The 25,979-nt window shown below is 44.1% G+C and overlaps 1 protein-coding gene across 3 annotated transcripts in view; it reads left to right on the top strand.

The window, feature by feature from the left end:
* Positions 1-8,189: 8,189 nt before the first annotated feature.
* med23 (mediator complex subunit 23) overlaps positions 8,190-25,979 on the top strand; it is a 69,454-nt gene continuing 51,664 nt past the window's right edge. For all 3 annotated transcript variants that reach the window (XM_033021279.1, XM_033021278.1, XM_033021277.1), the window contains exons 1-9: positions 8,190-8,449; positions 14,940-14,971; positions 15,636-15,723; positions 15,837-15,961; positions 16,895-17,006; positions 17,299-17,397; positions 17,734-17,835; positions 19,937-20,006; positions 25,367-25,479. In XM_033021279.1, coding sequence (XP_032877170.1) covers positions 8,399-8,449; positions 14,940-14,971; positions 15,636-15,723; positions 15,837-15,961; positions 16,895-17,006; positions 17,299-17,397; positions 17,734-17,835; positions 19,937-20,006; positions 25,367-25,479 — 792 coding nt within the window. In that variant the 5' untranslated portion in view covers positions 8,190-8,398. The remainder of the gene's footprint in view (positions 8,450-14,939; positions 14,972-15,635; positions 15,724-15,836; positions 15,962-16,894; positions 17,007-17,298; positions 17,398-17,733; positions 17,836-19,936; positions 20,007-25,366; positions 25,480-25,979) is intronic.

Raw genomic sequence — 25,979 nt, 5'->3', positions numbered from 1 at the left:
TCATGACTGCTCTGGAGTTGTGGTAGGATGGTTCAGTTGCCTGATAACTAACATATTTCTGGTAGATTGCAGCCACACTTGCCCTGGGGATAAACTGTAAATGAAGTCACCTGGTCAAAGGTTTAATACGGAGTGGAGTTAACGTGGGAGAGGAGAGTTGTTTGCTCATTTAAGCTGAAATTCTGTTTGTCTTTCTACAGATGCCACCTGACCCAAGGGTACCGAGGGCATTTTTGATTTCTAAGAGAAATATTCCCTTTGTCCTATTCATCCCTCCCTCTCTCCTCTCTGCAATTTATTATGAATTTGTTTTCTGACAAAGGATCTTGACTATAAATGTTAATTCTGTTTTTCCTATAGATGCTGCTTGGCTCCCGTATTTCTAACATTTTCAGCTCGTCTTAGATTTCCAGCATCTGTAGTTTTTCAATATCTGTTCATTTATAACTCATAATTCCCTATCAGTGGGCAAGGGTAAAATTATGAACACACCCTTGAAACTTTTCCTATCTTGTTTCTCAATACAGCTTCTCATAAAGAGTGAACAAACATGCATATAAACACGTGCAATATATTAGTAGCTGGTTGGAGTTATGATTCATGGGTTATCACTGATCAGTACACTACATATTAAAAGTTGCACTTATGATTGTAGGATACATGGTAGACTATGTACCTGAGAGAACAGCACACCAAGTTAAAAAGCTGTGAAAGGGGCTTTGGCCAACACCATTGTCAACATGAAATGATTCTCACCAGTCTCATAAAAGAATCAAAGCATTTTGTCTCGCATTTTCCACAGTGCCTGACAGCCTAAAGACTTTCAGCAAGTTCCATGACCCAATAAGGGCCGTCATGGTGGTGCAGTGATAGAGTTGCTGCCTTACAGCAAACACATCCCGACTACGGCTGCTGTCTGTATGGAATTTGTACGTTCTCCCCATGACCTGCGTGGGTTTTCTCCGAGCTCTTCGGTTTCCTCCCACACTCCAAAGGTGTACAGGTTTGTAGGTTAATTGGTTTGTAGGTTAAAACATTTTTTTTTAATTGTCCCTAGTGCGTGTAGGATGGTGTTAATGTGCAGGGATCACTGGTCGGCGCGGTCCCGGTGGGCCGAAGGGCCTGTTTCCGCGCTGATCTCTAAAATAAAAAAAATAACTATTTTATGAATTCAAAAGACCTGTAAATTTTAATGGGGGTGGAGGGAGAAAAGAGAGAAAAAAAACCCACACTGACAGCAACACACGACAGTTTCACCAGCTATGTTTATCGATGGAGGTTTGAACACTGAAAATGCTGCGCAGAACACAAAGTGTAGGAGAAACTCAATGACACAGGCCACATCTCTGGTGGGCATGGATAGGCAACGTTTTGGGTTGGAGAATTCTTCAAACAGGAACCAAATGCTGTGTTTTCTTTTCTTTTCTTGGGCTGTAGAGTTATTTTAACAGGGGATGGCCAATGTTCACCAGCAAGCACACAATCTTAACAGTGACGTCATGGTCCAATGGCAAGGATGACCAAGGTGAATGGCGAAAGACTCTACTGCACAGGCTTAATGTGCATTCATAAAGTGCACAAAGATATCCTCTGATCATATACATCATGGAGATAGATACCCAACCTTGGGCACTTAAAAAAAAATATTCCACTTACTCTAAACTCGCCCATCCTAATCCCCTCTTTCAGTCTCCTCCTAAATGGCTTCCTCGCCCCCTCTCCTCCTTCCCCCTCTCCTCCTTACCCCATTGCTGCCCACAATCTGCTACCTTGTGGCATCCTCAGGACCGTTCCTCATTTAACAATTACCTTCCACCATCCAAAGTCCACAGTCAGTACCTTGGTTTTGCTGGTGTTGAGGGCCAGGTTATTGCGCTGGCACCATTTGGTCATTCGGTCGATCTCACTTCTATACTCTGACTCGTCCCCATCAGTGATACGTTCCAAAACAGTGGTGTCGTCGGCGAACTTGATGATGGAGTTCGCACTATGTCCGGCTACGCAGTAGCTAGTACAGTAGTATAGCTAGTACAGCAGGGGGCTGAACACGCAACCTTGAGGTGTTCCCGTGCTGATTGTTATCGAGGATGACACATTTCCACCAATACGGACAGACTGTGGTCTGGGGATGAGGAAGTCGAGGATCCAATTGCAGAGGGATGCACTGAGATCCAGATCTGAGATTTTGGTAACCAGCTTGGAGGGGATGATGGTGTTAAACACTGAGCTGCAGTCAATGAATAACAGCCTGACATATGAGGTTTTGTTATCCAAGTGGTCCAGAGCGGAGTGGAGAGCCAGTGAGATCACATCCACCTTTGATCTGTTGTGGTGGTAAGCGAACTGCAGTGGGTCGAGGTTCTTGTTGAGGTAGGAGTTGATATGAGCCATAATCAACCTCTCAAAGCACTTCATCACCACAGACGTTAGTGCCACTGGTCGATAGTCATTGAGGCACGTCACCTTGCTCTTCTTGGGCACTGGTATAATTGATGCCCTTTTAAAACAGGTGGGAACCTCAGACGTGAGAGGTTGAAAATGACTGTAAAACTCCAGCCAGTTGGTCCGCACAGGTTTTTAGAACACGACTGGGTATACCATCAGGTTCAGGTGCTTTCCGAGGGTTCACCCCTCTTAAAGATCTTCTGACGTCGGCCTCTGTTACTGTGACTGAAACACGATCATGGTGAATGGGGGCTCGGGAAGGCACATCAGTGTTCTCCCTATCAAAGCGTGCATAGAATGCATTGAGCTCGTCAGGGAGTGATGCTTCGCTGACATTTGCGCTGCCTCCTGATTTTGCCTTGTAGGCGGTGATGGCGTTCAAGCCTTGCACAGTTGCCGAACATCCGTCTCATCCTCCAGCATGGAGCAGAAGTCCCATTTGGCCTTTTTGATGGCCTTACCAGGGTCGTATCTGGACTTCTTGTAGACCTCTGTATCTCCAGACCTGAATGCTCGGGATCTGGTCTTCAGAAGAATGCAGATCTCATGATTCATCCAAGTTCTGGTTAGGAAACGCTCGGAAGGTTTTAGCTGGGATGCAATCCTCCACACATTTCTTTATGAAGTCTATAATTTCGTATTCATTCAGGTCCGTTGCCGAGTCCCTGAACATTGCCCTGTGTACAGACTCCAAGCAGTTCTGGAGTTGTTCCTCTGCCTCCCCCGACCAGCTCTGTACTGTCCTCACCTCTGGGGGTGCGCTCTTCAATTGCTCCCTATAGGCAGGAAGAAGCACCGCAGTATGGTCGGATTTACCAAAGTGAAGGCGAGGGATAGAGCAATAGGCATCCTTGATGGTCGTGTAGCAGTGGTCGAGGGTGTTTGATCCTCTGGTGCATCTGGAGACATGTTGCTGGAAGTTAGGGAGCAATTTCTTAAGGCTGGCTTTGTTGAAGTCCCCGGCTATGGTGGTAAATGCCTCGGGGTAAGACATCTGGTGCTTGTTGACCACTGCATGCAGCTCCCCCAGTGCCAGATGGCCATGAGGCTGGGGTCGGATGTAGACCGCGGTCAGGATGATGGAGGTGAATTCCCTCGGTAGGTAGAAGGGACGGCACTTTACCGCCAGATGTTTGAGGTGTGGAGAGCAGGAGTTGGATAGGACTGCCACGTCTGAGCACCACGCAGAGTTGACCATGAGGCAGACGCCCCCTCCTCTCCCTTTCCCAGATGCCAGTGTACGGTCCATATGGTGGATGGAAAAACCTTCAGGCTGGATGGCTGAGTCTAGAGAGCTGGGGGTGAGCCATGTCTCTGTGAAACAGAACACAGAGCATAGAGCATTCCCTCAGCTCCCTTTGGTAAAGCAGTCTTGCCCTTAAGTCCTCCACTTTATTTTCCATGGACTGTAAATTGGTTAGTAGGATGGTAGGGAGAGGGGGCCGATGTCCCCTACGCTTCAGTCTGACCTGAAGTCCTGCCCGTCGGCCACGTTTCCGGACACAATGGAGGCCTCCCCGTAGTTTCCAGGTACTGAGCTTACTGTACCTGCTGTTTCTGCGAACCTGCGCTGGAACGGAGATTCCCTTGCAGATGGCAGCTCCAGCTCCGTTGCGAATGGGGGTTCCCTCACAGTCAGCAGCTCCAGCTCCGTTACTCCTGGGTGAGCCTGCTCGTCAGCTCCGGAGGTCTCCCCGGTGTTTCCAGGTACAGCACCTGTGATCCTCAGTCGGGTCGGGTGTTCTCCAGCGATCAAGGGATCGTAGCGGCGATATGGAGAAATAGTTGGAGAGCTGATGTCAGGGTACATTTGGAAGAAATTGTGTTTAATGTAGCCAACAAAAAGAAAGACAGCTAGGGCCCATATGAGTTCCCATGGCTACACATTTGATTTGAAGAAAGTGAAAGGAATCAAAAGAAAAGTTGTTGAGGATAAAGACAATTTTCGCCAGGCAAAGGAGGGTGTTTCTAGAGAGATTAGGACACTGTTCAAGGAAAGCATTGAGGAACCTGTGGCATGGTGTGTGCAGGGGAAAGTATCTGTGGAGTGGGTGGTTTGGGTGGGCAGTGACGAGTTAACCAGGGAGTCGCTGAGGGAATGGTCTCTGCGGAAAGCGGAATGGGGTGGAGATGGGACGATGTGGCTAATGGTGGGATCCCGTTGGAGGTGGCAAAAATGTCGGAGGATTATGTGCTGTATGCGATGGCTGGTATGGTGAAGACTAGGGGATGGTGAAGGGGAACAAGAGCGGAGCTGCGAGATACCTTGTCACCTTCCCCTCAGCTAACAATGAACCATTCTACATTTCCTTCTCATCATCTGCTTTGATCTGTCGTTTTTATACTTTACCCTTCCATATCTCTAGACTCCCTCTCCCCTGATTCTCAATCTGAAGAAGTCTTGACCTGAAATGTCACCCACTCCTTTGCATCTGAGATGCTGCCTGTCCCACTGACTTACTCAATCAATCAATCTATCAATCAACCTTTATTGTCATCTTGCAAGCAACAGTTGTACAGTGCAAAATGAAAAGACGTTTCCCAGGGAATACCGGAGCATCGCACATGAAATTTAAAACATTTCACACATAATAACACTAAAAACAATCCAGTCCCTGATGGAACAGTATAAATAGTTAAAAGCAGGTAAAACAACAACGTTAAAATACAGTAAAAACCAATCATAAAAATGTCCGGGGCAGCTGATTTGAGTGGCCAGTGCCAGCTATTAAAGTGGCCAGTGCCAGTTATTAAAGTGTCCGTGCCAAGCCTCAGAATCAGGTGACTGTGAGTACAGAGTGACTGTTTAGCAGCCTCACAGCCTGTGGTAGGAAGCTGTTTAGCAGTCTTCTAGTCCGGGCTTTGATGCTGCGATATCTCTTGCCTGATGGCAGGAGATCCAGGTGTATGTGGAGGGGGTGCAGTTTGTCCTTAGCAATTCTCAGAGCTTTTTTCAGACAGCGGCTCTGGAACAGTTCTTGTACCGAGGGTAGGGAGACGCCAATGATCCTCTCTGCTCCCCTCACTACCCTCTGCAGAGCCTTCCTGTCCGAGCAGTTGCAGGTGGAGTACCACGTATTTATGCAGTACGTGAGTACAGACTCCACCGTACCCCTGTAGAAAGTCCTGAGGATGTTGGTGGGGAGTGAGGCCTGTTTTAGTTTCCTCAGGAAGTGCAGTCGCTGATGGGCCCGTTTGACGGTCCCAGTGGTGTTCCTGGACCAGGTGAGACTGTCTGTAATTTGCACACCGAGGGACTTTATGCTCTCCACTCTCTCCACTGTGGTGCCACTGATGTTGAGGGGTGTATGCTTTGGCTGCGCCCTCCTGAAGTCGACAACCATCTCCTTTGTTTTGTCTACATTTAATTCTAGATTATTTTTGCCGCACCAGTCCACTAGTTGTTTTACTTCCTCCCTGTACATTGATTCGTCATCTCCGCTGATGAGTCCCACCACTGTTGTGTCATCCGCGAATTTTATGATCTTATTGTCCCTGAATCTAGCAGCACAGTCATATGTGAGCAATGTGAACAATAGCGGGCTGAGCACACAGCCTTGAGGGGAGCCGGTGCTCAGCGTGATCGAGCCTGAAGTGTTCTTGCCAACACAGACTGACTGCGGTCTCTCTGTCAGAAAGTCCAAGATCCAGTGACACAGGGTGGTGTTGAGGCCCAGCAGGGTTAGTTTCTCCACAAGTCTCTGTGGGATGATGGTGTTAGACGCTGATGCGTGAGTACTGTGTGCAGCGTGGTAGAGATGGCATCCTCTGTAGAACGGTTGGGGCGATAGGCAAACTGGAGGGGGTCTAACGATGAGGGGAGGCTGGCAGTAATGTGGGGTTTCACCAGGCGTTCAAAACACTTCATTATTATTGAGGTCAGGGCGACAGGGCGGTAGTCATTTAGGCAGGCAACAACTGGTTTCTTTGCTATGGGGATTATTACTCCAGCATTTTGTGTCTATCCTCAGTGTAAACCAACAACTGCAGGTCCTTCATACACATTTTGTCTGCTCCTTTGTGAAGTCTCCTCCAGGTATGCCTATTTTGAAGAAGTTCTCCTCCTCCCTCAGATGAGAGTTCTGCATCACCCTCTCTCACTGCTCCCGCTCTGTGATTCTTCCAGCTCACTGACTCTACGACCACGTTTAACCCAGACTTACTACCATAGCCACGTTTGTTTTCTTGGTGCTTGCATGCGACTCCATCTTCTGCCTCGGGGCTTCCAGACCTTCCAGCTCAGACCCAACCCGGATCCATCGTCTCACCTGAGTTCCAGGCTCAGCACCAGGCCCACAGCCTCCATGCTGCAGACTCCAACACCATGTGGTTTGACACCTGGGACCTACTGCTCCCCACCTCCTACAGGGAACCTCAGTAATGAGTCCACTGGGTCTTCCCCTTCCCCCTCGTTTAACCAGGTTACCTCAACTACTCCCCACCCATACACTAGTCCTCAGGCCCCCCTCCTCTCTGAACCACCACCAACCCCCCACCAGACATTGCCTCAACAGGTTGGGAGGGGAAGGAGGAGGTCGGGTGTCGGTGCCGCGCGGTCAGTGACTTTGGGTGGGCAGAGGGAGCAGATCCAAGTGTGCAGCAGCTGATGTTGCCCGGAGCCACGACCCCGCTTCACCCGGCCCCGCTACACCTGGCCCCATGTGTGGGCGCTGCTGACCCACAGCCAGTGCGGCCCACAGGGGGAGACGGGGCGGAGGGCGGCCATGGCCGGACAGCGCTGACCCCGGGGGGGGGAGCATGGGGGCAGTCCCGAGAGATGCGCTCCTTCGGCCACTTACACCTTGGTGCTCGGGTTCAGAGCAAAGATACTAGAGCATTTGGTTCTGAGCGCTCAGTTACCCAAAAAAATAACCCCACAATATTGCCATCAAATTGCTGAGTTTTAGTTCACTTTATATAGCGAAGGCTTATCGAAATGGTGCTGTCTGGACACGACAATGATTGCAGCTAGTCACGGATTGTAAAAGACGCTACACCATGAGATAACACCAGTTTAAACCTGATACCTTCCCGCTTTCAATGACAGCACCCACAATTATTTACGGAGCAAAAATTGACAATTTTGGCAGTATTTAACAGGTAAGAAAGTACCTGTTTCATGTGTTAACAGTGTGTGCCAAGGCAGCCATGACCTCCACGTGGATTAAGCTGCTCCGTGCATCACTCCCTTTGACCCGATTACCTTAAGTGCAACACCCCCCCCCAATAAGGAATAGGAGTGGAATTAGGCCATTCGGCCCATCGAGTCTACTCCGCCATTCAATCATGGCTGATCTATCTCTCCCTCCGAACCCCATTCTCCTGCCTTGTCACCATAACCTCTGACACCTGTACTGTGTCCTTTTGTGTATTAAGCAGCATCTGCATTGCTTGTTTTCTACAGGTTAGAGGTGGCCTGGGGTTGGATCTTGATCTTGGTCTTGGTCTTGTGCTGCCGAGGATGTGGCGTCGCAGGTGGCCGCAGGGGGCGCGACGCCCGACCGCCTCATCGTGCACTTGCGTCACCGGCGAGGCGCAGACGTGCGCGCCCCCGCTCCTGCTGCGTTGTTGCGTCGCCGCCGCCGAGGCTCCGGGCGCAGGGAGCGCGCGCGCTCGATTGTTTGTGCGTGAGCACGAGCTCGCGCGCGCCGGTCCGCCCGTCCGTCCGTCCCCGCTATAGGATCTTTGGTTGTGTCCGAGCCTCCACCGAGCAACCCCCTGCACCAGCAGCGAGCGCCGGCTCCCCCACACAGGGCGCCGGGTGACGGGGTGGGTTCCCGTGGATCTTCAGCGGAGCCTCACAGAGTGTTCGTGCCCCTTCCCCCGGAACCACAGTGACTGAGCCATTGCGGCAGGGCGGAGGGTGAGAGGCGACGGCGCCAGTGATCCGGGAAGCGGAAGCTGTCCCCGCTTGCCCTGGATCGACGGGGAGCGGGCGGCTCAAGCGGGGAAGATGGCCGTTTCCATGGAGACGCAGCTACAGAGCATCTTCGAGGAGGTGGTGGTGAGTGAAAGGCTGGGAAAGATCCAAGCGAGGGGAAAGTTTGAATAAGAGCGAGTGGGAGGGAGGGAGGGAGAAAGAGGGGGGAGTGGGTGTCCCTGGGTGTTGGAGGGATGGAGAGAGCGCGGGTACGAGAGGCAGATGTGAGGCGGTGGGACGAGGGTCGGGAGATAGCGATGGGAGGGAGCGGGTGGAGAGAAGAGGAGGGATCAAAACCTTGGTAAGTTTGAGATGCAGGTTTAGGTTTATTATTCTCACATTTACCGAGATGCAGTGAAAAGATTTGTTTTGCATGCTAATCAGACAGGTCAGATATACCAGACATAAATGCAATCAAGCCAAACTCTAGTACAATAGATAGAATGAAGGAAAGGTCCAGAGTGCAGAATATAGTTTTCGGTATTGCAGAGTATCAGTTGCAGAGCCTAAAAGTCTAATGTCCACTGTTGTTTGTCATGTACATCAATGATCTGGATGATGGTGTGGTAAATTGGATTAGTAAGTATGCAGATGATACTAAGATAGGTGGTGTTGTGGATAATGGAGTAGATTTCCAAAGTCTACAGAGAGATTTAGGCCATTTGGAAGAGTGGGCTGAAAGATGACAGATGGAGTTTAATGCTGATAAGTGTGAGGTGCTACATCTTGGCAGGACAAATCAAAATAGGACGTACATGGTTAATGGTAGCGAATTGAGGAATGCAGTTGAACAGAGGGATATAGGAGTAACTGTGCACAGTTCCCTGAAGGTGGAATCTCATGTAGATGGTAAAGAAAGCTTTTGGTGTGCTGGCCTTTATAAATCGGAGTATTGAGTATAAAAGTTGGGATGTAATGTTAAAATTGTACAAGGCATTGGTTAGGCCAATTCTGGAATATGGTGTACAATTCTGGTCGCCAAATTATAGGAAAGATGTCAACAAAATAGAGAGAGTACAGAGGAGATTTACTAGAATGTTGCCTGGGTTTCAGCAACTAAGTTACAGAGAAAGGTTGAACAAGATAGGTCTTTATTCTTTGGAGCGCAGAAGGTTAAGGGGGGGACTTGATAGAGGTCTTTAAAATTATGAGAGGGATAGACAGAGTTGACGTGGATAAGCTTTTTCCATTGAGAGTAGGGAAGATTCAAACAAGAGGACATGATTTGAGAATTAAGGGACAATAGTTTAGGGGCAACACGAGGGAAGTTATTTACTCAGAGAGTGATAGCTTTGTGGAATGAGCTTCCAGTGGAAGTGGTGAAGGCAGGTTTGTTTTTATCATTTAAAAATAAATTGGATAGGTATATGGACGGGAAAGGAATGGAGGGTTATGGTGTGAGTGCAGGTAGATGGGACTAGGTGAGAGTAATGTGTTCGGCACGGACTAGAATGGCAGAGGTGAATCGGACTGTACGCTAGCTTATAGAAGGACCATTCGGAAGCCTGATAATCGGAGGAAAGTAGCTGCTCCTGAGTCTGGAGGTGCGAGCTTTCAATGAAGATAGGATTATACAGAAACACAAGGAACCGCATTTGCTGCATACTATTATACAGTTTCCGTGGTTGAACATCCTGCCGACATTCACTGCTTGAATGCAAGTATCACGATTGTGTATAACTCGTAGCTCTGAATGGAAAAGATTAAAATTGACAGCGTGCAAAACAGTCTGAAGGAGGGTCCGAACCCAAAATGTCATATGTCCATTCCCTCCATAAATGCTGCCATGCCCACTGAGATCCTCCAGTATTTTGTTTTTAACCTTTAGAATTAATTTGCCTAAAATGGCAGCATTAGTTTGAGGGTTGAGTCGTTTTGATGCTTCAATGATCAATTATGTTTTATTGTTAATGTTTAATGTTTTATGTGTTATTCCTAACTGTCACTGTATGTCATATTGTCACTTGCGGGCGGAGCACCAAGGCAAATTCCTTGTATGTGAATACTTGGCCAATAAATCTATTCATTCATTCATTCATCATTCATTCATTTAATCATTCAGATTTAAAGGCAAATACTTCCATGGCAAGTTCTGAAAGTAAATACTGAGCTTTCTGTTTTGTGAAAAACTTTGAAAACCTTATGTGTTTCAGTTTTGATCACTATTCTTTATACATCTTAACATGCCTTCACAGTCTCTGATGATCCAATAGACAATAGGTGCAGGAGTAGGCCATTAGGCCCTTCGAGCCAGCACCGCCATTCAATGTGATCATGGCTGATCATCCACAATCAGTTGCCTGTTCCTGCCTTCTCCCCATATCCTCTGACTTCGGATCTTTAAGAGCCCCATCTAGCTCTCTCTTGAAAGTATCCAGAGAACCGACCTCCACTGCCCTCTGCGGCAGAGAATTCCACACTCACAACTCTCTGTGTGAAAAAGTGTTTCCTCATCTCCATTGTAAATGGCTTACCCCTTATTCTTAAACTGTGGCCCTTGGTTCTGGACTCCCCAACATCGGCAAACCATTAATAATCTTAAATGTTTCAACCCCGTGATCTCATTGTCTGCCAATATCAGAGCATCCTTCAAGAGGATGAATGCACACAATGTATCCCGCGCAGATGGCGTATCTGGCCGAGTACTAAAGACCTGTGCGGACCAACTGATTACATCAACCGTACCATGTTGGCAATGGTAAAAAATGAACTGCCTCAGAACTGACCTGGATTTGCTTCAATTTGTCTTTTGCTACAATAAGTCATCTGCAAATGCTATTTTGCTGGCACAACACTCTTCTCTCGACCTTCCAGATTACAAAAACGCATACACCAGTCTGCAGTTCATTGACTATAGCTCAGTATGCATTACTATTATCCCCTACAAAATTAATCACCAAGCTTCCTGGGTCCTTGTATCTTCCTTTGTAACTGTATAGATTGGTAACAACATCTCCTTATCATTGACCCTCAACATTGGTGCACCTAAAGGCTGTGTGCTTGTGACCGGGCCATGACCTCTTCTCACTGCTACCACGGTGCAGGAAGTAGAGAAGATTGAAATTGCATAACACCAGATTCAGGAACTTTCTTGCACCATCAGGTTCTTGAACTGACCCACTCACTCATCTCCCCGCTGCCTTCGGGTAGAAGGTACAGGAGCCTGAAATCAGCAACATCCAGGTTCAGGAATTATATATTCTGGGAGGGCTGGTCCCCAACGCAATATTCCACCTCTGCACCAATTCCAATATTGCTGGCTAGTGGGAGGGGAGGGGGGGGGGGGCTTTCTGGAGCGCTAGTACGGGTGTTGTGGACTGAAGGGACTGGTTTCCAGAGGGCTAGTATGAACATTGTGGGCCGAATGGATTCCTGGGCTGGCAGCTCAGTCACTCAGGCCTGGTGGGCTGGCAGCTCAGAAACTGTCAGAAATTCTGCCCAAAACAGGTGAGAGAGAAGGGGGAGAGGGTGAGGGTGAAGGAGGAAAGTTGGCCTGGATGGCACAGCGAGCAAATGAAGGGAGGGAGAAAAATACTGGGGTGAGGTTTAATACTTGCAGCGGGAATACTTACTGATGGGCCGAAGGGACCCATGGGCTAGTACAGGCCTGATGGGCCAAAGGGGCTCTTTAAAAAAAAGAAAAAGAGTGAGATCTCAGTGAAACACACTTTTTCTGGACTTTTCCTGGCCTGGCATGGACCTGTTGAGAGTTGATACAAAGGTTAGTGGGTTTGCAGATAGTGAAGATGGTTGTGAAAGATTGCAGCAGGATCTGGATCGATTGGCTAGGTGGGCGGAGGAAAGGTTGATGGAATTTAATACAGCAAAGTGTGAGGTGTTGCATTTTGGGATGTCGAACAAGGGCAGGACCTACACAGTAAATGGTAGGCCACTGGGTATTGTTGTAGAGCAGAGGGATCTAGGAGAACGAGTGCATGCTTCATTGAAGATCGAGTCGCAGGTAGATAAGGTGGTCAAAAAGGTTTTGGCACTTTGGCCTTCATCATTCAGAGTATTGCGTATAGAAGTTGGGAGGTCATGTTGCAGTTGTATAAGACATTGGTGAGACCGCATTCATAATATTGTGTTCAGTTTTGGGCACCATGTTAGAGGAAAGATATTGGCAAGCTTGAAAGGGTTCAGAAACAATTTACGAGGATGTTGCCAGGACTAGACGGTGTGAGCTATAGGGTGATGTTCAGTAGGCTGGGTCTCTATTCCATGGAGCGCAGGAGGATAAGGGGACATCTTACAGAGGTATACAAAATCATGAGAGGAATAGATCAGGTAGATGCACAGAGTCTTTTGCCAAGAGTTGGGGAATTGAGGACCAGAGGACATAGGTTCAAGGTTAGGAATCCAAGGGATAACTTTTTCACACAAGGTGGTGGGTGTATGGAAAAAGCTACCAGAGGTAGTTGAGGTTGGGACTATCCCATTGTTTAAGAAACAGTTAGACAGGTACATGAATAGGACAAGTTTGGAGGGATATGGACCAAGCGCAGGCAAGTGGGACTAGTGTAGCTTACAATACAATACAATACAATTCAATTTATTGTCATTTGGACCCCTTGAGATCCAAACGAAATGTCGTTTCTGCAGCCATACATTACAAAACAAAAAGACCCGAGACACAACACAGTTTACACAAACATCCATCACATCGTTGTGATGGAAGGCAAAAAAAACGTATCTCTCCACTGCACTCTTCCCCCCCCCCCCCCGATGTCAGAGTCAGAGTCAAAGTCAAAGCCCCTGGCTGGCGATGGCGATTGTCCCGCGGCCATTAAAGCCACGCCGGGTGATGCAAGGTCGCGCACCGGGTCTTGGTGTTAGAGCCCCCGGCGTGCGCTCGCAGAGTCCCGCGGCCATTCCAAGCCGCGCGGGGCGATGGTGTAAGGCCCCGCTCAGGTGCTCTTCAACCCCGCAACTCGGGCGGGAGAAGTCGCCGTTGCGGAAGCCCCGAAAAGCGGTCCCCCAGCAGGGACCCGCAGGCTCCCGGTGCCGCCGTCCGCCAAACCCGCAGTTGCAGCCTCCGAAACTCCGGAGGTCGGGTGGCAGCAGTGCTCAACCACAGCTCCACCCGCTCCGGACTCGGCCAGCCCCGTGACGGTGAGTAGTCGGCAGCTCCGCAGCTGGAACCCCAGGTCGTTCCTGTTGGAGGCCGCTCCACGTTGCAGCCCCAACGACAACGGAAACCCGACAAAGAAAAGGTCGGGTCTCCCGTGCAGGGGAAAGATTTTAAAGTTACCCCCTCCCCCCCACACCACCCCCACCCCCCTGCCCCCCCCCCCCCCCCCACACACATACCCCAACAAAAAAAATAACAAAAACTACATAAAAACGAGACAAAAAAGAATAAAACACAGACGGACTGCAGAGGCCGCTGCTGACGAGAGTCGCGCCGCCCACCGAAGTTCTTCATGAGACATTGTTGGCCGTTGTGGGCGAGTTGGGCCTAAGGGCCTGTTTCCACACTGTATCACTCTATGACACAGAACCTGTGGGTGAAGAGTATTCCATCACACTCCTGACGTACTTAGTAGGTGGCGGAAAGTTTTTCGATTGTCGGGAGATGCACTGCAGAATATACAGTCTGCATTCACTGCAGAATACACAGTCTCTGATGTACTCCTGTAGCTGTAGTATTTGTACGGCTGGTTTATTTAAGTTTTTGGATTCCCAGGAAGTTAATGGTGGTTTACCTAATGATAGTATTGCCATTGAATGTCAAATGTCATGGTTAAACTCTCTCTGTTGGAGAAAGCAATTGCCTAGCACTTTCAATGTCATGAAAATTACTTGTCAATTATTGTCATTTGCTTTTGAACTGCCACCTCTGAGTCATTCACATTTTTACTGTGACACCCTTCCTCAACAACGGGTGTCATAGTAGTGCAGCTAGGAAAGATGGTGCCTTACAGCACGAAAGATTTGGATTTAATCCTGACCTTCGGTCTGTCCATGTGAAGTTTGCACGTTCTCCCTGTGACTGCATGGGTTTCGGCGGGTGCTCCGGTATCCTCCACTTCCCAAAGATATGCGGGCTTGTTGATTAATTGGGCTCTAAATTTCTCCCTAATGTGTAGGGAATGAGTGAGATAATACAGAACTGTTATTGATCCTGACCTTGGGTGCTGTCTGCGTGGAGTTTGCACCTTCTCCCTGTGACAGCGTGGGGTTTCTCCAAATGCTCCGGTATCCCCCCACATTCAAACGAAGTGCAAATTTATAGGTTTATTGGCTTCTGTTAATTGTCCATAGTGTGTATGATAGTGTATGATAGAACTAATGTATGGGTGATCATTGGTTGGCGTGGGCTGAAGGGCCTCTTTCCACACTGTATCTCTAAACTAAACTAAAGTAGTGTGAACGGGTGATCAATGGTTAGCATAGACTCAGTGGGCTGAAGGGCCTGTTTCCATGCTGTTTCTCTCTGAGCAAAACTAAACCAACATGTCTTTCCGCTGACTGCTTAGCAGGCAACAAAAGCTTTTCACTGTACCTCGGTACACGTGGCAATAAACTAAACTAAACATTCCTTGCTTTAATTTCATATTGTTTTATTTTGCAGAAAACTGAAGTAATTGAGGAAGCATTTGCTGGGTGAGTGTACATTTTCACATCTTAGTCATTTTGAGCTATAAGTAATTGGAAGTTAACCTCATTTACAATAAATTCTTTATTAGGAAATCTATCTTTGGCACCACCTACTCAAACTGAATTAATTAAGTTTTTTTTAATGTTTGCATTTGGTGAGAGCACAGACACCAATGCTTATATTTGCATTTGTTACTGATATTGTACCTAAAATGATGCTTGATGCAACAAAATCTCAAATATATTGGCAGCTATCCTTTTTTATTGTATAATATTGAAACGATTTTCAAAACTATTGTCTATAAAGATGCTTTATTGTATCCTAAGGTAATGAAAACTGTTATATAGTTTAAGCCTTCATTTTCAGTCAAGCAACCTCTGGATCCATATGCATTCCTCAACTGAGTCTAAGCCCAGGAGTTGGTCAATGGATATTTCCAGGCTGACTCCACCCTGTTTGAGTTGAACTCTGACCTCTCTTCTCCTTTACTCAACTGATGTCATCTATTCCTTGTTCTCGAGCAGATCTATTTTCTCTGGTGTTTCTTTATAGAACGTAACCACCGACTGTTAATTGTTTTGCTCCCATATATATATATATATATACATTTTTCTAAAACTACATTTAAGGTATCTGAAGCCAACTATTTTCAAACAATTTTTTTCACAGTATGTTTATGGACACAGCTGAAGATGAGAGAACCAAACTGATCAGTTGCCTTGGAGCTTTCAGACAACTCTGGATGACACTTCCTCAGGTTAGAATCCAAGCATCAGTATTTACCTGAAACATGCTTTCAGTTACAGTTGACTTTCTTCATTCTATATAAGATCTTTCAATGATACATTGATAACTGCTTTTGAATGCCAGGAATCTCACGAACAGTGTGTACAGTGGATTGTTCGCTTCATCCATGGACAGCACAACCCCAAGAGGATTTCCTTTCTATATGACTGCATTGCAATGGCAGTTGAAAGTGGACTACTACCCCCCAGGTACACATGAAAGAAGAAAGCCAAGAATTTTAATTATTTGTGGGATGAATTATTTAAATGTATCAAAAAAATCAGTGCATAACAATACAGGTTATGAAATAATTGCTGTTTTCTGTTGATATTTTGATTTTCTCCTCTGTTTTCAAATTTTAATATAATTGAAAAGTAAGTTTTTTTAGATTGTGTGCCTTACTTGGCCCTTTGCCATGTTATTAGAAGACAAATTAAGTGTCTTGGTTTGGGGGGGGTATTCAAATTTCATAAAATTCTTTACAGCAAAGCCAACCACTGGCATTTTCCTTGAGTGCTTGGGGAATAGCCCCACAGGGTTTATATAACACAGTAAGTGGCTCCGAATTCACAAATCCTAGCTGCACTCTTAGATCTAGCCTCATGGGACCTGATGAAATAGCATTAATGTTTAAGGTTGCATACCAAAAAGAACCTCAGTCTTGGGCTTGAGTCAGGTTCATATTAGCCATCACTGACTTCATTCAGCTCCAGTTTTAATTTTATACCCAAGCAGATTATTAGAACAAGCAATTTTACGGGCACAGCAAACTGCTCACCAATATTGATGTGCTGATTAAGATACACCTTGTGATTTCTGGTTAAAAAAAAAATGCATTCCAATGATGAAAGAACTGTGTCGATGAGAAATGGTGACGGTGAAAAAGAGAGAATGCAAAATATGAACTATGATTGCTTTTAATACTGAAGGAACTGATTGGCATGAGGAAATTAACTTGGACATTCTAGATAACTTGCTTCACCAGAGGGTTTTTCCTTCTACCCAGCATAAAATGTGAGTAAAGTTGTAGGACTGTGATTGAATATGTCATGGGTTAGCTAACTACTATAGATGATGATCTTTAAAAATAAATTCCACACGATAATTGAGATTCTGAAGAGATTTCTTTATTTGTTTACCAGGCTGGTCTGTGAATCGCTAATCAACTCTGAAAGTCTGGAATGGGAGAGAATGCAGCTTTGGGCTCTAACCTTTAGGCTGATTCGAAAAATAATTGGAGGTGTTGACTACAAGGTACTATGCAAAGAATTGAATAACTCACCAAGATGCTAGAAATAATTTCTAATTAGGTATAAAGAATGCTTAAATTAAAATTATTTATTGTTGCTAGTGATTGAAATAAGGCTTTCAATTTTGAGTAATGTTCAAAAGTCCAATGTGATTTTGTTAAAGTAATATTGGAGCCTTAAATGTGTGCTTAGAGCTAATAAAGGTTTATATATTCTTCAGAATTGTATTGAACTCGTGAACTTCATGGCATATTTGTCAATAAATATCTTTAACACACAATTCAATCTCTGTTTAGGGTGTAAGAGACCTATTGAAAGCAATTTTAGAGAAAATTCAAACTATTCCTAACACCGTCAGCTCTGCTGTTGTTCAGCAATTGCAAACAGCCAAAGATGTAAGTTTTTGGTATCTTTTTTCCCCATGTTGAAAGTAATCTTAAATATCGGCTTGTTTAGGTCTTTGCTGATACTTTAATGCTTAGGCCGGATGAAAAGAATGTACAACTTGCTCCTTTTTGAAAATCATGACCTTTGATATTTTATACAGTAATTGGTAGCAAGTAGTAGCTGAATCAATATCCTGCAAATGCAAATTTTTACATTTAAGCTATATATTTTTTCATTTATATATTATGCTGGCAAAATCAATATTTGGTTTTGTTTTAAATTGAATAGTTTAAATATTTTTCTTTTGAACATGTAATGGTTGTTCCTTCTTTTAATCTTTCTAGGTTGTGGCATATATCCTGGACAGAAATGCTTGTCTTTTACCAGCATATTTTGCAGTTACTGAGATTAGGAAGCTTTATCCAGAAGGAAAGTTGTCTCATTGGGTAAGGGACTTGCATTTTTCTTAAGCATTAAAGCTTTGTTATTCTCTGCTGTGAGTGATCCTGGTGCAAAATGAGCAAATAAAAGGAGAAAGTGATACAGACACAAGAAGATAGGAACAGGACGCCCGTCCGCTCAAAATGGTCCCGTGGTTCAGTATGAGATTGCCTGATTTGCCAGAGGCCTGGACTCTTCTTCTGTGCCAATTCATATAAACTTTGATTCCCCAACCTTTCAAAAATTATCTACCTACTCTTTGAATTCCTCCAGCTATCTTCCCTACACAGTCCTCTTGAGGTAGAAACTTCAAGAGAACATCATCCTCTGCAAAAAGAAATTCTTGCATATCCAACTACCTCCTTAATTTGTAATTGTGTCCCTTTGTCCAAGACTCTTCTCCATGGGGAAACAGCTCAGCATGTGCATCATTACACTCCTTTAGTTCTTTGTATGTTTCAATCAGATTATCCCTGTAACACTAAACAATAAACATCCAACTTTACAATGTATCCATACCATGCCATTTTTAAGCTCCAACCCCCTTCAGTAAAGGCCAATATGACATTGCCTTTTTAATTACTTGCCTTACCTGCATACATTTGTGTTTTGTGCACCAGAAAACCCAAATCCCTCTTGACTCCGCTACTTTACACTACTCCTTTTGATTTATTTTTACCTAAGTACACAACCTCACACTTTCCTTCATTAAAACTTTGCCAAGTTTTCACCTAATCATTCTAACTGTTTATGTCCTATTGCAGAATAAAAAATCCTGCATGCCCTCCTAAATGCCTTTGTATTATCAGCAAAGTTGGTTGCATTCAGCCCTTGTGTAAATTATTAACATAGGTAGTAAATCATTCAGAGATCCTTGGGGAACTCTTCTAGTTGCATCTTTCCAGTTTGAAAACAACCTATTCCGTCAGTTTTTCAGTCTTCTGTAATCTTTAATCCTTATTAACATACCTCTCCAAGTATGAACGATTATTCTGTGCACTAATATATAACATTGACTGTAGCATATTACCAAGTCTTCTAAAATCCAAATTCCAGATATCTACAGGATCCCCTCTATAGACTCTGACTAATACATCGTCAAATAATTCTAACAAATTTGTCAATCATGGTTGTACTTTTCACAAGACCGTGTTGACTTGATTACACTGAGCTTTTCAAAATGACTAGCTATTTCTTCCTTGAATACTATTTTGAGCATCTTTCCAAAAACAGTTAAGCTAACCGACATACAGTTTCCAGCCTTTTGCCTCCCTTCCTTCTTGAAAATGAGCATCGCAGTCACAGTTTTCAATCTACATACACCCTTTTGGAACTAAAGCAAGCTTTGAAAACTTTCAACTAATGGCTCTACCATTTCTGCAGCTACATTCTTGGGTGCAGGCCACCAAGTACTGCAACTCCCTCCCTCTTTCTGGAATTCCACATTTTCCTTAACTACCCTCTTTTCCCTATTTAATGTGATAAGTCTATAACATGGAGGTAATAGACCTGTCATAAATATTAAACTAATTTCACAAAGATTGGAGGAAATCTCATCAAAGGGATCTGGAATATTCTATTTTTAAAAAACATGGTGGAAGCAGAAACTGATCAGGTTTCTAAGATAGTGATGAGATGTAACCTGCAAGGTCACTGTCCGAGAGTTGGGAATTGGGTTATACTTTATAGCTTTTTTTTTTGGTTGGCATAGACAGAACAGACCTCCAGTGTTGTAAATATTTATGCTATGGTATTTCTGCAGAATATGTCAATATTCTTGGGAAATAAGGTATGGCATTAGAATTTAATTATTTTTGAAAGCAATTAAGGGAAATCTTTAGAAGTGCTGTAAGATGTAGTTAAGTGATCTCCATTAGGGTACTCAATTTCAAATCTTATCACTAATACTCACAAGCTTCTCCACAGCAACATTAAAACATTTTAATCTCAAAGTTCTCATGCATTGTAAAAATTGGATATCATTATTTGGTTGTCTTTCACTTTAATAGCTACATCTTAATTCTTATGAATTATTTTACATTTTAATGCTAAACATATTTATTGATTTATTTTGGTATAACATTTTGTATATAATTTTTCCTGCAGTTGCTAGGCAACCTGGCTTCTGATTTTGTTGATAGCTTCAGACCCACATCACGAATCAACTCCATATGTGGTAAGAGCAAAACCAATCTTTTTGAACTTCATGAATATGTTACACTTCAAGTGGAGTAGCACAGTTGATGTTTTAAAAACACATTTGTGCTCTCTCCCCCCTCCCCCTCTTTCCCCCCTCCCCCTCTTTCCCCCCTCCCCCTCTTTCCCCCCTCCCCCTCTTTCCCCCCTCCCCCTCTTTTTCCCCCCCCCCCCCTTCTCCCCCCCCCTCCTCTCCCCCCCTCCTCTCTCCCCCCACCGGCCTCTCTTTCACGACCACCTCCCAGGGCCTCTCTTCCTCTCTCTCCCCCCCACCTCTCTCTCCCCCCTCCTCTCTCCCGCCTCCTCTCTCTCTCTCTCCTCTCTCCCTTCCTCTCCTCTCCCCGCTCCTTCCTCTCTCCCCCTCCTCTCTCTTCCCCCCCGCCTCTATCTCCCCAGCCTTTCTCTTCCTCCCCCGGCATTCCTCTTCCTCCCCAATCCCGCGCGTTGAGGGGACGGGACTTGGTCTAGTTAAATTTAAATATTTTGAATAGCAGAGCACTTTGGTTAGCATTTTTAAAAAGATAAATGTCATCAACAGCTTAATCAGAATTCCACATCTTAGGATGTGGTAGGGAAGATAGCAAAGTGGTGAAAGGAAGAAGTTGGGTTACCTTTTCTGGTTTGAAAGGTAAACATTGATTGAAAATATTTTCTCAGAATCATGAGCTGTTATAAATGGACAGTTGTAAGAAGAAATAGAAAAGACGGAAAAGGCTGAGAAGATAAAAAGGAATGCCATGTGATGAGCTGAAGGACAAGAATTGATTGGATTACATTTGATAATGTTGCAAGAACAGGAATAATGAACAAAAATAGGAAATGTGTGCAAGATCCAGAAGATATGTAATTTAGAAGAGAATAATAGAGAGGAAAGCATTGAGGCTTTGGCATGTCACTGGGGAGAATGCATGAGAATGACAATGGACAATAGGTGCAGAAGTAGGCCATTCAGCCCTTCGAGCCAGCACCGCCATTCACTGTGATCATGGCTGATCATCCAGAATCAGTACCCCGTTACGGCCTTCTCCCCATATCCCCTGACTCCACTATCTTTAAGAGCTCTATCCAACTTTCTCTTCAAAGTATCCAGAGAACCGGCCTCTACCGCCTTCTGAGGCAGATAATTCCACAGATTCACAACCAATTGTTCAAGCGCTTTTGATTGCAACATGCGCCTTAATTTAGTTCAACAAAGAAACTGACAAGTTACTAAAGAAAAAAGTTTTTCCTCATCTCTGTTCTAAATGGCTTACCCCTTATTCTGAAACTGTGGCCCCTGGTTCTGGACTCCCCCAACATCGGGAACATGTTTCCTGCTGCTAGCGTGTCCAAATTCTTAACAATCTTATATGTTTCAATAAGATCCCCTCTCAGTCTCAGCATATGACAGTTCCGCCATCCCAGGAATTAACCTTGTGAACTTACACTGCACTCCCTCAATAGCAAGAATGTCCTTCCTCAAATTAGGGGACCAAAACTGCGTACAATACTCCAGGTGTGGTCTCGCTAGGGCCCTATACAATTACAGAAGGACCTCTTTGCTCTTATACTCAACTCCTTTTGTTATGAAGGCCAACGTGCCATTCGCTTTCTTCACTGCCTGCTGTACTGCATGCTTACTTTCGTTGAGTGATGAACAAGGACCCCCAGATCCCGTTGTACTTCCCCTTTTCCCAACTTGACACCATTCAGATAATAATCTGCCTTTCTCTTTTTGCTACCAAAGTAGATAACGTCACATTTATCCACATTAAACCGCATCTGCCATGCATCTGCCCACTCACCACACCTGTCCAAGTCACCCTGCATTCTCATAGCATCCTCATCACAGTTCACACTGCCACCCAGCTTTGTGTCATCTGCAAATTTGCTAATGTAACTTTGAATCCCTTCATCTAAATCATTGATGTATATTGTAAATAGTTGCGGTCCCAGCACAGAGCCTTACGGTACCCCACTAGTCACTGCCTGCCATTCTGAAAGGGACCCGTTAATCCCTACTCTTTGTTTCCTGTCTGCCAACCAATTTTCTATCCATGTCAGCACTCTACCCCCAATCCCATGTGCCCTAATTTTGCCCACTGATGTCAAATGCTTTCTGAAAGTCCAGGTACACTACATCCACTGGCTCCCTCTTGTCCATTTTCCTAGCTACATCTTCAAAAAAATCCAGATGATTAGTCAAGCATGATTTCCCCTTCGTAAATCCATGCTGACTTGGACTGATCCCGTTACTGCTATCCAAATGTGCTGCTATTTCATATTTTATGATTGACTCTAGCATCTTTCCCACCACCAGTGTCAGGCTAACTGGTCTATAATTCCCTGTTTTCTCTCTCCCACCTTTCTTAAAAAGTGGGATAACATTAGCTACCCTCCAATCCACAGGAACTGATCCTGAATCTATAGATCCACGATGTCTGGAGCCACTTCCTTAACTACCCTGTGATGGAGACCACCAGGCCCTGGGGATTTATCAGCATTTAGTCCCATCAGTCTACCCAATACAATTTCCTGCCTAATGTGGAATTCCTTCAGTTCCTCCGCCACCCCAGATCCTCTGGCCACTAGTACATCATGAAGATTGTTTGTGTCCTCCTTAGTGAAGACGGATCCAAAGTTCCTGTTCAACTCATCTGCCATTTCATTGTTCCCATAATAAATTAACCTTTTGCAGTCTTCAAGGGTATATTTTGATGGAATGAATGCTGAGGGTGGCAGATGAAGTGTAAATTTTGAAAGCTGCTTTATCCTTCATGTTACGAAACACACTATTGGTGTTTGGAGTTGTACTCATTCCTCTAAGTTGCGAGTATTCCATCATGCTCCAAATTCGCATCTTGTAGTAGCAATGTTACAAAATTTTGAGATTTTAAAAATCAAGTCTGTAATTTATCCCATCAGATAAAGCATAAAAATAAGTTTAATTTGACACCTAATTCACTTTCATATCTCAAGTATTTAAAAAGTTATGGCCATTTTCATACTCGGAAATGAGCATCTTGTTCCCTATTGATTTTCTATGGACATAACAAAAAAGTTGTGATCGTGAACAGTCAAAAGCCCATAACTTTCTTAAAAATTAAGAGAACTGAATGAAATTTTCAGTTATCATAGATTGAAGCATTCTGAAACAAATATAAAATAATCTTACTTGGATGACCTGAAATTAAAGCATATAATTAGTTAGTTACCTAATTGTAGCTAATTTCAGACTTCAATTACTAGATCTAAACATCTATCCATTTCTTAATAAATTATTAACATTTTTAAATAGCCTAAATGTCCAAATAATATTCACAAATAATTCACAATAAAACATGATTTTTAAATCTCATTTACATTAATTTATAGACCAAATGGAAGGAATTCAGTGTTCAATTGCTGTAAATAAATGCCCATTTAAATCAGCTTTCCAGTGGGTCCCTGTGGAACGCGCTGGTTTAGAACGTTCACATTGCGGTAGATTTGTGCCTCAAATGCCCAGAAAAATACTGCGCGATATAATGGGGCCAAATTGAGCTACTCGCAATATTAAATTTTGTATAAAGGGATCTTTAGAAGCCCTTTTTAATGTAAAAATATACAACCTAACTTCTGCTATTTGCTTTATGAGACTCTGCGGTTGCTGGCGGTCGCGGGTTTAGAGATTGATTTTTAAACTACTATAACTATTATACGAGGCCTTTAAACCTAATAATAGCTTTTGCGACGGGGTCTTCCAGCGATTTTTCGTTAATAATTAACTAGGCTGAACATCTTCGATTTGAACAGCTTAGAGAAAATCGCGTTTTAAACCCGCCCCCTCTAAACGGCGCCAAAATCGCGCACACCCGCAACGGCAGATTTTCAAAGACGCTTCAGGTACGCTTTGCAACATACCTACTTGTAGATGGTCAAAAAACTTTGGGGTCCATCAAGTGAGTTGGAGGTGAGTTGGTTGCCACAGGATACCCGGTCTCTAATATATTCTTGTACAGCAGTATTGGTATGGCTGCTCCAATTGAGTTTCTGGTTCTGGGAGTAGTCTGTGATGGTAATTCAATTGAATGTCAATGGCAGGGTGGTTAGATGCTCTTTTGTTCTAAATGGTCATTGCTTGGACTGTTGTTCATGATCAACACATGCTTTATAGGGCGGCATAGTGGCACAGCAGTTGAGTTGCTACCTTACAGCGCCATAGACATGGGTTCGATCCTGACTATGGGTGCTGTCTGTATGGGGTTTGTATGTTCTCCTTTCCCCAGGTGCTCCGCTTTCCTCCCACACCAAAGACATGCAGCGTTTGTAGGTTTATTGGCTTCTATAAATTGTAAATTGTCCCTAGGGATAGTGCTAGTGTATAGGTTGATCGCTGGTCAGCACGAGCTCCGTGGGGCGAAAGGCCTGAGTCCACACTGTATCTCAAAAGTCTAAAGCCTTCATGCAGCAAAACCTAAATGACATGCAGGCATGGATTGCTTTATTTCCTTTGGAGTTGTGGCTTGGGATTTAGTGGTGGATTTGTGGTCCAAAAAGGAAACAGTTGTCAATAGAGTCGTTGAACAATTAAAAACAAAAGATTTATTTGCAGTTCTATTTGCACTGTAAAATATTATTTGAGAACATCTCATGGATGAGTTTTCCAGATATAATTTAGAAGTCTTTTTGTGCAGATTACCATTGTCTTACAGTTTGTTTCACCATCTCTGTTATCCCCTTCAGTCGTTCAGTGAGTTCCTTTGAAATTCTATTGATGTCTCAGAGTTAAATATTTCTAAAGTGTGGTCACTGTATCAGTGTCCAAATTAAAAATATTTTTTACGTTTAACTTCATTAATTATTTCGTAATTGTTTTTCTCCGTAACATTCCCTCCATTTTCGATTTGAATGTTCCATTTCTGTGACTGCTATTATGCATTGCCCCTTTTATGGTGTCACTATTGATGGCATTGCTTTTTAACTTCCAACCCCTTCAACCTGAAACTTCTGTATGAATGTATTCATTTCCTACACCTTTCAAACCTGCACTTAAAATACATCATCCTAATTTCAGCTCCTTTGGCATGAACCTATTTTTATCACAACATCTGTTTGTTTTCATTACCTGTTCTCTACTTGGATAAACATGATTTATTTTTGATTAGGTTTTTCTTGAATTACTTTGGATTTTCAGCAAAATATCATTGACTCACAAATTAGCATTTAAGATTTTATTTTGAACAAAGTTACTGGATCTTAATGGGAGAATGCAACCTGACTCTTGGAACAAATTGAAACTGATTATATGTTATGGGCAATTTGAAAGTAAATGGTCCATTTAAGAGGCTTAAGAACTCTTTCTTTCTTTCCATTCCCCAGGACGTTGCAGTCTTTTGCCTGTAGTGAATAACTCCGGTGCAATCTGTAATTCTTGGAAATTGGATCCAACAACACTCCGTTTTCCTTTGAGAGGACTCTTGCCATATGATAAGGTAAATCGTATGATCGGCATTATTTTGATTAAACCCACTCATATATTTAATAATTTAGCAAGAAATAGCTTTAAACTTTTGCAAATTATTTCAGCAGCATAGGTTATGTTTCTTAAATGTTCCTCGTTCTTGTATCATGAATTTCAGGGTATAGTGTTTCCATTAACAACAAAACTATCCCTCATAAACATAAGTGAACTTGTTTTTTGTTATGACAACAATCTTTGCTTACATTAATGTTATTTGCACTAATATAATACTCATAATATACCAAGAACATCTCATGGTCCTTCACAGCAATGTCAATATACAGGCGATTGCTGTGAGACAATGTTTGGACAACGGAAATTCGCACTTACACAATTCACAATTCAGTATCGAATAATTTGAGACACCTAATAAAATTGGTAGGAAAGACCTGCAGATGCTGGTTTAAATCGGTATTCACAAAATACTGGAATAACTCAGCGGGATAGGCAGCATCTATGGAGAGAAGGAAT

This window comes from Amblyraja radiata, chromosome 5 (genome assembly GCF_010909765.2).
Source record: "Amblyraja radiata isolate CabotCenter1 chromosome 5, sAmbRad1.1.pri, whole genome shotgun sequence".
NCBI lineage: Eukaryota > Metazoa > Chordata > Chondrichthyes > Rajiformes > Rajidae > Amblyraja > Amblyraja radiata.
Note: the sequence above shows the minus strand (reverse complement) of the source record. Positions and strands in the feature narration are given on the sequence as shown.